This window comes from Echeneis naucrates, chromosome 10 (assembly GCF_900963305.1).
Source record: "Echeneis naucrates chromosome 10, fEcheNa1.1, whole genome shotgun sequence".
NCBI classification, from domain to species: Eukaryota; Metazoa; Chordata; class Actinopteri; order Carangiformes; family Echeneidae; genus Echeneis; species Echeneis naucrates.
Genome location: NC_042520.1, coordinates 11,356,833 through 11,370,217, shown reverse-complemented (window position 1 = coordinate 11,370,217; position 13,385 = coordinate 11,356,833). Strand labels below are relative to the sequence as shown.

The 13,385-nt window shown below is 39.3% G+C and overlaps 1 protein-coding gene across 5 annotated transcripts in view; it reads left to right on the top strand.

Moving 5' to 3' along the window:
• The window catches only part of klhl4 (kelch-like family member 4), a 32,399-nt gene extending 28,749 nt beyond the window's left edge, over nt 1-3,650 (top strand). For all 5 annotated transcript variants that reach the window (XM_029511855.1, XM_029511854.1, XM_029511850.1 and 2 more), the window contains 3 exons: nt 751-963; nt 1,699-1,870; nt 2,245-3,650. In XM_029511855.1, the coding sequence (XP_029367715.1) occupies nt 751-963; nt 1,699-1,870; nt 2,245-2,304 (445 nt within the window). In that variant the 3' untranslated portion in view covers nt 2,305-3,650. The remainder of the gene's footprint in view (nt 1-750; nt 964-1,698; nt 1,871-2,244) is intronic.
• The last annotated feature ends 9,735 nt before the right edge of the window (nt 3,651-13,385 follow it).

Sequence of the window (13,385 nt, the reverse complement as noted above, 5' to 3'; positions counted from 1 at the left end):
GCCTATAATATGAGTAACTTGGAATAAAACGTCTAATGTTTTAGTTAGGCAAACGTGCTTGTGAAGCTCACACTGTAGTGGTCAGGGAAAGGCTAAAAGTACAGTTTTGGGGTGTTAATTGTGTTACAACATTGCTGTTTCTTGAATGGAGAATTGACCTTTGTGGTCCTTGTGTGATAAACTACAGTGCAGTTGTGCAGTACAAAGCGGCTCAGACCAGACGTTGTCCTGCTAAGTATGGTAATTTATACAGCGTAATTAAGACTCTAAAATAAAAACACTTTATGTATTTGTATGTAATTAATGCATTACAAGACTATTTCAAAGTGAATTAAGCAAAGAACAGACCAGCTTTCAGCCTAATTTAAATATGTTTGGAAGCTGAAGGAGAAAAGAGGCTGCTGCTCTACGTTTAATATTCAGCGTGGAAGTTGGTGCTGAGTTATTTCTGCATCTAGGTCAAAAATAGACAACAAGGAAGCTGTTTCCCTAGCCTCTGCTTTCTTGCTGTCGGGCCTCTGAGCCACGAGCACTTAAAACACTGATGCGATCTTTCTGGGAGAGGGCCTTTGAAAGCTGCTATCCACTGTGCTCTGCTTTCTCTTATAAAATCTGTCGCATTGACACTGTTCTGTCAGTATTTTTACAAACACCTGACAACTGATCTTCATTTTTCTTGACGGACCCAGCAGCGCTGAATGTACATGGCAAATATTTGAAAGTTGGGCTCAATTTTCTTTAACTTCTCAGACTGTTTGCAGTAGGTGGTCGTGACGGCAGCTCATGTCTGCGATCGATGGAGTGCTTCGATCCGCACACCAACAAGTGGAGCATGTGTGCTCCCATGGCCAAGAGGAGAGGAGGAGTGGGTGTGGCGACATACAACAACTTCCTGTACGCTGTCGGCGGACACGACGCCCCTGCGTCCAACCACTGCTCCCGACTGTCGGATTGTGTTGAGAGGTTGGTAAACTCTTCTCATAACTAGTGTGCAGGTATTGCATAAGCAGTATTGGACTGCATTTGGTAACACGCAGTCATGGGTGGGGACGAGGCCTGTGACCTCAAAATAAGAACAAAAGGTAGTTAAGTGCCTTTTGATCCCCACCCTGTTCCTGTGTTTGACACCACGTGCCAGAAATGAGTTATACAACATGATACTTAGTCGAAGAGATCACCGTTTCCACACGTGGTTTTATTTTACAGTGTATGGCACCATCTGCTGGTCATTGTATCCTCATGACAATACACCAGCAGAGCACCGTCCTGTTACAATTTACTGCTCAGGACAACTTCCTCCTTATTAAAAAAACTAGATTACAACTCATGTATTTGCTTCCCATTATTTATATATCAGAGTGGATGTTGTTTAAAAAATAAACTACAAACGATGACTGCTTTTGGACAAACAATATTTGTCAGCTCAAATTATTTTGGAATATATTAGAAGTAGTAGGTAGATTTATTTAATAAACCATGAAGATTTTGTTAACTCATAGGATACATGTACACCTTTTGACCAAATAGACTTCAGTTTAACACTATCTGGTTGTTACAGACAGGACCTTCCTGGCCTTTCCCCTTGAGATCCAGACCGATGGGATGAATTGAATTCGCGAGAGAATGATACCAAAAAATAAAAACCATACCAGGCTTATTAAGCCAAAACAATCATTTGTTTGAACGTTAAAATTGCAGATACGATCCAAAGACGGACATGTGGACCACTGTGTCCTCCCTCAGCGTACCACGGGATGCAGTGGGTGTATGCCTGCTGGGTGACAGGCTGTATGCTGTGGGCGGATATGATGGCCAGTCGTATCTGAACACTGTTGAGTCCTACGATGCACAGAACAACGAGTGGACTGAGGTAATTACAATCAAAACGAATTTATCACAATCAGGCTGCACATTTTTAAGAATATTATTTTCTTATTGTTTAAATACAAAAATATCAGTAGGCACGTTGTATTTTAGGGAATTGTGGACATTTTTAAATGGCTCTCATTGAACTACTCCAATATAACACCATGGTTCCAGTTAATCCCTTTTGGGAAGATAAATTTGCTGGAGTCACTGAATCCTGTCAATATTTTGAGCCTTTTTTTTTTACTATTATTCTTTGGCAGTATGTTTTTCCACTCTAGCCTGTGTAACTCTCTTATCTGCATGAAGTCAAATTGGATTTTTCTGAAGACAGCCTCAGATGAGCGGCTGCGTGCTAACCTCTCTGTGTTTCTGTAGGAGGTCCCTCTCAACATTGGCAGGGCAGGCGCCTGTGTGGTGGTGGTGAAATTGCCTTGAGCGTTTTGCCTCATGACAGCAAACAAGTGAAAGAGCTGCGAAGAAAAGTGGACAAACAAAACAACAGATCGAGGACACATCCTTCGAGAGTCGCGTCTTTATTGTTTTTTTCTTTAACTCTTCTCTACAGATTTTTCAGAGGGAACCACAGACAGAGCTTTGCCCAGAAAGCTGTCTCTGTCATTAGTGGACATGTCTGCCGACTGGGGAGGACTTGTTCACAAACTGGAAGGCACTGCACATTCTCCACATTCTCAACCGATCAAGAATTTTCATACACTTGGCTGAGCTGTAGCAAATCAGTGCCAAGCCTTTGTTGTACTGATTTGTTATACTGGTTTTATGAAAACTTCTGTGGATGTCCGTAAAATTAAATAGAAAAGTTACATTTGGAGTAAATAAGCCAAGCTCTGGGTTACTTTGCATTTATACACAAACATTTCCTATCAGTGCCATCACATACAGTATATTTTTGGGTTTATATTTCCCTTTATAGCCATTCAGATGAAAATTGTTATAAGACATAAATGTAACTATGTAACGGTGTCTTTCTTTAGTGGTTGGCCAGAGCAGATTCTTACTCTTTAGCTTAGGAGACCACTGTGACACTGTGGCTGAGGAGTTCACACAGGCAAGTTTGGGAGGGATATCTTCCTTTTTTCGGAGTAATCTACTTCGACATTTTCTTGAGTACTTTTTTTTTTTTTTTTTTTTAAAGAGCCTGTAGCTACAGAACACCAAAGTAATTTGCTTGTCTTAGATGAAGTCTTGTTACACATTCAATAAAGGTTTACAAAATTGTGAATTACAGAAAATATATCATATTGATATTTCACATTGCTGTACAGATTTTTGTGAACTTTCTGAAGCTTCATTTATGTTGATAGGATCATGCCTAAGCCAGTGCACTGGCAGCCGCAGGTGTTATCATTTCTTTAGCTTCTTTTCCAGGCATGCTAGCTGAGCTAATGTTTAATTTGATTTCTGCAGTATTGTATATCAAAACTATTGTCTCTAATGTGTTTTAAAGGATTATATGCCTTCCTGGAAAGAAAGAGCAAACTATGTGCTCAAGCTGCACTCAAACCATATATGTGAGAGAATTTCAAGTACTATTTTAAATTTTTAGATTTCCACAGCATTTCTCTAATGTGAGTCAGATTAGATGTTTTAGATTTTTAGTCAGTTGTTCAGCTGCTCATAAAATGTAACATTACTAACTTATTCACAATGAGAATTATTTTTAATTGTAGCTTTAACATGTTTTTGGAGGCAAATGTTACTTTTTATGTTTTTATCATAATTTTGTACAGCATGCAATCCTCTAAATAAAATGACTTCAGTTTTCTCTGCATGATCAAATCCATGGTGTATTGAGCTAAATGCAGGCCCTCAGTGGGCAGGTTCAGACTTTTCTCGTTCTGTATCAGTAAACTAAACTCATTCCTTCACTAAGCAGACTTGGAAGCGACTTTGACGTAAACATTAACCTCAGTTTTGTCACTGCAAACACTCACTTCTGAAATCAAGCAGGCATTTTTGTTATCACTGCAGGTTTTCACTTTCTCATCAACAGACTGAGGACCAACTGTTATTGCTTGCTTTTGTGATTTATTTTTTTTATTTTTTTGTATTGTTTTTCCTCCAAATAGTTTCAGTCTTCTCACTCCCTTCTTGCTTTGGTGGTTATATTTTAATCGTCTCTGCATAGGAAATACTAATAGGTTTTTTGTAGATAACACAAATGATTTGAAAACATTACAACAAAACCCCCACATGCACACTCCATATCTAAGTTGACACAAAGATTAATCTCTTTCTCTAACTTTCTGTTTCTGTTTATCTGTATCTCCTGTTGTCAGGACTGATAAAGGAAATCAATAAAAGGATAATAGCTTTGACCTAAGTTCACCTCCTCAGAGTATAATATTACTGAGAGCCCCAACTTGCAGAATAGTTATCTCAAAATATCTCTGTTCAATTAATTCAAGATGCACAGCGCAAAGGCTGTGGAAACGTGAGTGTGTAATGATGAAAATGGCTTTATTCGATTTGTCCCTGCATTGGGTATGGTTGTTATAAAAATAGAAAAAGATTATTTCCCATTCTTTCCAGCTTAGTTTTGCTCAGTGCTGAATTCCACATGTGCAAGAATAAATTACTTTGCCAATACTGTCTAGGTGCCACCTGCAGAAAAGCAACCACAGTTAAATACACACACGGTGATAAACAATGAGTGACTCACAAAGACATGACGAGAGAATGATGTAATGGACCAGCTCAAAGTCATCACCAGGGTTTCCAAGTCTGACCGTAGCTTCAAGGACTGCAGTGAAAATGTGCTTTGTCTTATGATACAACATTGCAATATTACACCTTCACTAGAACTACCATAATAAAATTCAACAATAATGTAGAAATGACACCACACACACACTCACACACACATTTGGAGCAACCCTAATGAACCTCAGTTCTTCTTAGCATGATAATAAACACTCGATATATTACACATGTGGGGAAACATTAATGATATACAGATCTTCAGAGAAAAAAAATATTTAAATATGGCAACACAATACAGCAAAACAGCTAATTCAAGTCTACTCCCCAAATACTAAGCAAGATTTGGAATGATTTAGCCAAGTGCATAACGTGTAAAACATGCATTTAATGACTCCAACACTAAATTAATTTGTTTCATATTTCAAAGGCTGAATAAATTTGAATAAAATCCTTTTTCCCATAGTGACTGCGATTATCAAGTCAGATCAACCTGTGTAAAGAAAGGAGTGAAGACAGCGAGAAACAACGAAGTGAATTATGAGTTTTGATAAAATAGTACAAAACGCAGGTAACTTCTACAGTAGCTTAGCTCACCTCAACATTTTGAGTTTCCGTTCACACGCACATATACACACGCCAACTGGTTTTAGTGCCTTATTAGTGTGTACACTATCATTAAGCAGGATAAGATAAAACACACCCTGCTGAATAAGCTCTTCAGTAGCAATAATAACTGCAATCTGGCTGCATTCACAAACACACACTGCTAAAGTTTTGCCCTGTGAATATCTTCTGACTCTCTTGTGCTGTCATGTAGCTTCTTATGGAGAAGAAAAGACTCAAGCTATTTTAACTGGTGCTCTTTCCCCCCTGAATACCTCAAAGAATGCAAATCTAGCACATTGTACAAAAAATGTTAAACTATGATAATTGCATAAGCAGAATATGCTTTGAGGACAAGTTCATTTCAAATATTTACCTAACAGATCATTTTTATTGTATCTATGCATTGCCTGTTTCCAACAACTAATGTAATTAGTCATGGCAGCTAAAGTCTTACACAACTAACACAAGTTGTGACCACAGAAGGATGCTTTAATTAGAAAATGACAAGAGCAGATAATGAAGACATACTGGAGGCTCAATATGGAAGGCCATTTTCTTTCTATAACCAGTTTCATACTCAGCATATTTTCACTTTCCCAAATAATCGAGCCTCTGGTCTTTTCCTGAGGTTGCACGTAACATGTTGGGCCAAATACCGTACACAGTATGCATAGCTTGTTTTTACATGCTCATTGGATTCAGTACACTGCAGCTTTCCTTTGATCCAGCACGTGTCCATTACTGTCGAGGTTAAAGCTATAGAACAGTATAGGACCAAACACCAATTAGCCTCAACCTGAAATCCTGAAATTTTCAGGTTGAGGCTGTTCCATGTGTCCTGACTTCTCCTTCGTGGTGATGTAATCTTATCATAAATTATCAAGAGAGGGTGCTGTTGCACTGCAGAGGAGGTAACAAACCACACTTAGCACTCCAAATGGCAAATCAAAGATCTCCAATACCATTACTGTTCATAATAAATGTCAACCGACATTAAGAATTCCAAGGACAAATACTTGAGCTAATAACCCTGCATAATTATTGAGACATGATGATGAAATGTTGGGAAATTGGATGTTAAGGCGTCACCTTCTCTTACTTTTAAATGAGCATGTTGCTGAGTTTTAAGGGGAGCACAAAGCCTACGAAGAAGATGAGTTTTGACGTGGGAAATGATTTATCAGGTTTTAAAGGGATTCTGGCATCACGAAAGTCTGAACAATCTCTCATAATTGTGTGACAAATGGAGGCAGATTGTTCTATTTTGGAGCCTTTTTTTCCAAGCCCTTTTTTGGTATACTTTTTTTCTTTTCTTTTTTTTTTTTAAGTGAGGGAACAGCACTCCTTTGAATCTCTTTACTTGATTCTTTGACGGTGAGGGATGGAAATTGATGTTAGAAAGATGAAAGTGTGCAGCATGAGTTGCAAGTATTGTACAATATTGATTGCTGCTTGCAAATAAATAACATACAATGTTTCTTTTCCTATATAATATATAATTTTGGGGGATTTACGGTAAATGACACTTTTCATCAATTACAAGTCACTGAAATACAAAGCGACCATGTTACAGGCACTGAATTTTGGACTTCACTGAACACATTATTCATCTGCCAGATAAATGATTGCACTGCATAACTGTTTGCTGTCAAAATACAGTCTCAGAAAGCATAGATCAGTTGGCCTAATGCTCACTAAAGAATGCCCAAAAAAAGGGATTTGGATAGTTTATTTGTCAAAACACAGTGTTCTGCAAAAGACTTGGAATAAATAAATAAAAAAAAACTAGCATGCAAAGGATCATCTTCACCACAGGGACAAAAGACAAGATAGATCCCTCTACAAGTGCCACAACAAACTGTCAACTTGAAATAAGATTGTGTCGTCAAGCCCGCTTAAATAAGCCTGTTAACATTGGACTCTTGACATCTTGAAATGCAGTGCTGTATCAGGCAAAACGTTGTGTCTTCTCTTCCCAGGTGACAGCAAATTGATTTCACAGTGCAAAATTTTTTCTTGTCTAAACTCAGAGACAGCCAGATTTAACATATCACACGGGCAGCAGGATTATATCTAACCACAGAGGTATGTGCGTGTGTGTTCCTGTTCAGCGCAGCGATTCGGGTGAAGTTGAGAAATCACCTGCTCAAGGAAGTACACCACAAACCTTTTAGTGACACTGCTGGTGATGAAGTAGTCAGCTGAGCTTTCATGAGTCGAGCACTCATACAAAGAATGACAGTTGCTTTTCTCGTCTGATCAAAGGCAGCAGACGACTGCTGTAGAATGTTTCTCCCTCCACCCTCCCCCTAAACCCTGTCTCTATCTAATGATAGTTGAATACATTGTCATCTCATTATCTTTGAAGAGGGGAAAGATCCCTCCCGTATGAGTGGGCACTGTGTCTCTTGCCATCAGACGGGCCCTAAGATTGGTGAAGCGTATTCGCGTCTCATTATGTTGAGTGAGAGATATCAGACACATCCCATCTGCCTAACGCCTTCCACACACATGCCGCCATGCTTCAGCCATAGAGGCTGTCGACAGAGCTACTGCTGCAGTAGTCGCTCTGTTTATCTGTACCTGCAATTGAATAGCTCAGCCATGAGACCACTTTTCTAAGCAGGTTCTGATAACTGTGCCCACCTAGATTACTGCGGTTAAATACCCTTACCAGTATTGAGAGAATCCAAGTGCATTGAGGACCGCTTATCACAGCGGATAGCTCCAAAGAGTCCTGGAATCTTATGTTTGCATCTCAAATCATCATTAATATTGCAGCGTATCATGTAGTTTATTTCTCAACGGTTTTAAAGTAGAACACAAAACCCATTTACCCCCAGGCTACCGACTGCAAGGCTTTTACTGGATCCTTTTGACAAATGAAAAGAGAACTCAATTTTTACTTGTGCACTCCCAATTTCCCAATTTGCAAAGACTCCTGAGGGTAAAGAAAAAAAAAAAAAAATGAACACATTACACGAGCACACAATCTGATGCAAGCACACCCTAAACTGCAACCTGAAAAGTCAGTCTGATAAGGTTCAAAAACAGAAAATGTGCACTTTTTAAATTACCTTTCCATTTTTTAATTAAAAAAAAAAAAAAAACTACAGTCCAGTTGCATTAAGGTATAATTTTGTTGCTTGTGTGGCTATTCTAATATGAATGAATGGTGCTTAAAGCCAAAAGCGAACAATAATAATATGTGACACAAATGCCAAATTGGTCCCAGTTTCTCTTGACTGGCTCTAACAGATGTCATGGGCCGATTGCCAAAACATCTTATCGTGGACACAGTACAGTGAAGCCACAACACTGATCTACATGATGGATGTCAGATCAAAATGAATCCAGCCATGGTTTTACCAGCTTTGAATTCATGCATGGGGAAGCCTGTCAGGGGCGAGAGATGATGTGGACACTGGCTCTCACTGTTTGTCAAGATTTTACATCCCTCCCCCTCGCTACTCGTTTGAAGCAAGTCATCTGCTGTCTAGCAGCTTGCTGCCAGTACGCCTGAGAATCTAGATTCAACATTTGTGGACCGCTCACAGGAATGAATGCAATTAGACTATTTTGTGTGTGTAAAGCATCCTTTTGCATACACCATGCAATTTATCATTTTAATAGGCCTCAACTTTCCCAGGGAACACGCTTTAATTTAGTATCCAAACTTGTCTAGTCCTTGTTTTATGTGTCTGATTCAGACAGTAAACCAGTGACCTATCAATGGCATATTTTTTCTCATGGCAGTTTTGCCTCTTTGGAAGGCTGTGCAGAATAAAGAAGCGCAGAACTAAGAACAGGCTTTTGAAAGTTTTGCGTGAAATGATGCCTCAACATCAAATGGAATAAAAAGGAAACATCAAAACTGAAGAAATATCACATACGCAAACAACCCAATTCTTTAAATGAGGCGAGTTGTCTTTCTGATGACTAATGAATCTGTGATGACAAAGATGCTCGTGAACAGCTCACTTTTAAAGCCTTTCTCCTTCATTACCCATAATTCACTGAACATCATGCCCATTTCAATAATACAAGCCTAAAGATTGTTGAGAGATGCACACAATATACATTTAACTGTGTTTTACTTCTTTTTTTTTTCCTCCAGATAAGTCATTTCAGAAAAATACATCTAGCACTGCTTTTGTGCCACTATTGTGTCTGCTACCCTCTTACCCCGCGATCTTTCTCTCGGCACATTACTGCTGCCCCGGCAACACCCACTTACGAGTTACCACCAGAACTAAATCACTTCTTTTGTCAGACACGACTGCCTTTCTTTCCCAGACCCATTGCTTACTGCTATTGTTAGTGAAGATGAACAGCTCGCGACAATTAAAGGTGTGGACCATTACTTCAGCTGCAAGGAAGGTTAGGCTTCATGCTTTATAGCCTGGGGAAGCACACTGCCATATCTACATCTGTCACCCAGAGCCATAATGGACAGCCTTCGATTGGATGAACAAATGTCCCCTGCTCTAGGTCAGGTTCATACAACCATGTCACACGTCTGAAGGATTCGGGCTGAGAACACTCAGGAACCGCGGTGAAATTAGGTTAAAGAACTGCAGCCTACTCTAAAAACAGAAAGCACAACTATGCAGAAATGCTGCAAGCCCAAGACAGACAATGGGAGTGTTTAAAACTGTCTACCACTTTCCACAGTGTTGATTTCAGATTAGGTGGAGTTGAGTCTGAGGTTACAAGAAGGACGCAGTAAACTGTTTGATTTGGTTAGTTAATGTCTGTTGGTGAGTTTTAATTGTTAAACTTTTTTTCCCCCTCGTAACTGTGGGGAATGGTGGTTTAATAAATCGCCTTTCAGCACATTTAACGTTACGGTACAGTGCGAAGACTCATTCAGAAAATACCAAAATGCATACAATTGCTTCCTATGGATATAAATGTGTTTTGTACATGTGAGTGCATCACAAAGGGACTGTTATGATGACAAAACACACTATAAAATCTTGTGAACAGCTCGATCTGAGACAGCAACATTTTGTAAACCTAATATTTTCTGCTTTGCTGCTTCACCTCAGTGTGATTTAAACCAAATTGTGTTCTTAACCATACCATCGGGTTTGTGAACTTCATATAATACAATCGCTATGTAATAATAAGAATGAAAAATGTGGTGAGACAGTTGTATGGCTCACTAATAAACTGACTGACCTGTTGATTGTTTGGCACATAATATACCAAGTCATTTTTAAGACAGTTAACGGGAAAGTACTGCTTAAGTCATAAATTTGGGATTTTAATGGCCATTTTCCTGGCAGCATCTTTGGTAGCGTCTTATTGTGCTTTTGCCCAGTGCTGCCCACAGACTCTCCTTTCATCGATGAGTTTGTAGTCAGTGTAAAAGCTGGTGCTGTTGCGCTTTATTACATCAAATGGCCGCAATTGCTTTTGCGCTAGCCCAGCGTCTTCTGTTTAGTGCAAAGAGAAATGTATTACTGCATGTGTATCAAGAGATTTTCCCAGAGAAGCCCTGGCAGGCATGAGTGATTAGGATGAAGAAGATTCGTTTATGTAAAAACTCAAATCACCTTAGACTTCCATGTGTATCTCACAGTCATTTTTATTTTTAATCATTTTCCCATATAAGTAAGACAGGTGAAGTCAAACCTATTTAAAATCACCGAACACTTAAAAACACATAAAACATTAAAAAAATAAATTAATTAATTAAAAATCACTGAACACAATAGAGACATACTGTATTGCTAAAAATACCGCGAGATAGAATGGATGTTAATTGAACGTGACAGGAAAAAAATGAAAGTTCTCAAGTAATAATAATGTGCAAGAACTGAAGTGATATTGTAAAACTGAACACCTCTGCTGGCGTTTCAGCTTTAGGCAAAAGTCTATAACTGCCTACAGATGTGATCTGAGCAGAGACACGCCAGGGCTGTTTTAATCAATTTTTAGAACATTTTGTTTCTTGCTTAACCCCAGGCAATCGGCGGTACACAGGGAAAACCCACATGGTAGCCATATTGCCAGGAGGATTGCCCACGGTGGACAAAAGCCAAACCTTTCTTATCCTCCTATAGCCTCGTGCCTGAATCTGATAGCGTATGCATGCAGATAACAACTTCAAAAGATTAATTCTCATCTTACTACACATTTTTTTGCAGGAAAATCTCTTGTACTCCAAGTAGCCTAAGTCTTCTGTTACATAGCCTTCAGGTTGGTAAAGAACTTTCCCTTCCAATTCATCCTGAGGCTTATGCCTGATACCCCCGTTTGACGTACAGAAGTGTTAAATTATTTAGGGTGAATCTGTATTTTGTTATAGGATGGAGCTGGGAGGAATACTAAAACCTATCAAGATACCAGCTGTGAAGGCTGCTTAGGCTTTGGGTGAATTAAACACAAGATATTGACCTTGTAAACAGTGAATTTGTGCACCTGATCATTGCATAATGTTTCCCCTGACTGCTCCTAAGCACATCACATGTTAGCAAGGAAAGTAACAGAAAAAAAAAATAAAAATAACATCTCCAGGGAGTGGTGAATGTGAGCAGGCTTTTAATGACTTTTTTCAAAAGTTGATGGATATACTGATAAACTACAAACTATGAAAGCAATAATCTCAAAATGTTCTGTGTCCCCTATGTCCTCTCTTACACTCAACTATACCCCTTGTGTCCCGCATAGCACAGGAAACATGCATAAAGACCAGGCTTCCCAGCATGCCTTAGGCTCTCCAACATAGTTGCCAGCAGGATGCAACGCTGCAGAAGGTGCTGCCTCTTTAAGTCTCCTGTGTGGCATGTTAAGCAATGGTAATCTGCCGCAGTGCAGACAATAAATTCCACTGCATAACTAAGCATCACCATGACATCGCACCTGGATGGAATATCATATGGGCAGATGGAAGGAGAGATGGATGGAGGCCATCCTCCTTGCAGAATAAATATGTGTCCCCCATGTTGACACAAATGGGACAGAATCTAACAAGTCGCAGTGTCACCAGTCGTCCAAGTGCTGTATTAAAGGAGAACTGCGCATTAATTATTTGCTCTTGCTTAGTGGCGGTTTGGTCAACATGTGATTCATCTGTTCAGTGCAACAATGGAGCTCAATGCTATGAAAAGTCTGAAGGCATGGGCTGTCATCCCAGTTCCCAAAAGCTTACTTGTTTGCCATGTGGAATGATGTAATGCTAAAACACTGCAAAACTTGAGCCCTCAGTAAAGCTGGTGAGGGCAGGGGAGAGACGGAGAAACATACTGGGGAAGAGCAAGAGAAAGCCAGGCAGGCAGGGAGTCAGGGAGAGAGACAGAAGAAGACTCAAAGGGCCTGATTACAGCATATCATCTAGAATACAACTTGTACCATACAAATCTCCTGTGAGATCCCCATACTGTTGGAGTATGATAACAGAAATGAAAAGCTAGTTTGTGCTGTGGCTCTCTTTGCACAGCTGCCTTGAACTGTTGAGGAAAGTGATCTTTGAATGTTCACTGCATGACTTAGACAGCAACTCTGCAGTTATTTGACAAACTGAAAGCCATATCAGGCTGTCACAAGCAAAATTATTTGGAACACCCTGTAGCAAGGACCTATAATCCCCAACAAAGGAATGTTATTATTCACAACAGTGTGAAAAGAGACACACCAAAGCTGCCCTGCACTAAGTGTGGGGCTGGCTGCAGTTTTTGATCATTTTTTTCTCAAAATTTCTCATGAAAAATATTACACTGTCTTTTTTTTTTATTCTTTTCACTTCTTTCAAATGCAGAAGATTAAAGGGGACGTGTGTTATAGCAAGCACAGTAACACTTGATAAAACAGCTCTTTGCATAGATATTGGTTCTCACATAGGAAGGCAGTCAATAAAATTTTAACGTCGGACAGCATGCTGTCAAATTTAATGAGAAATGCTAAACCATGCGCGGTGGAACACAGATATGATTGCTCAATTGTTCTGAAGCATTCGTATGATCTCTTTCATGTGATGGCTAAGTCTCAGCGTGCAGTAATAATTATTCAGATCTTTGGAGGTCATCCTACATGAATACGACATTGCTTTAATGTAAACTTAAGCTGTGATAACGTCATGAACAACCGATAAAAAAAAAAAAAAAAAAGCCGTATTGTTCGCTACTTTGAAAAGCTAAAACTCTTTGTTGAAACCAAGCTGGACATCCACATCAGGTTAATAA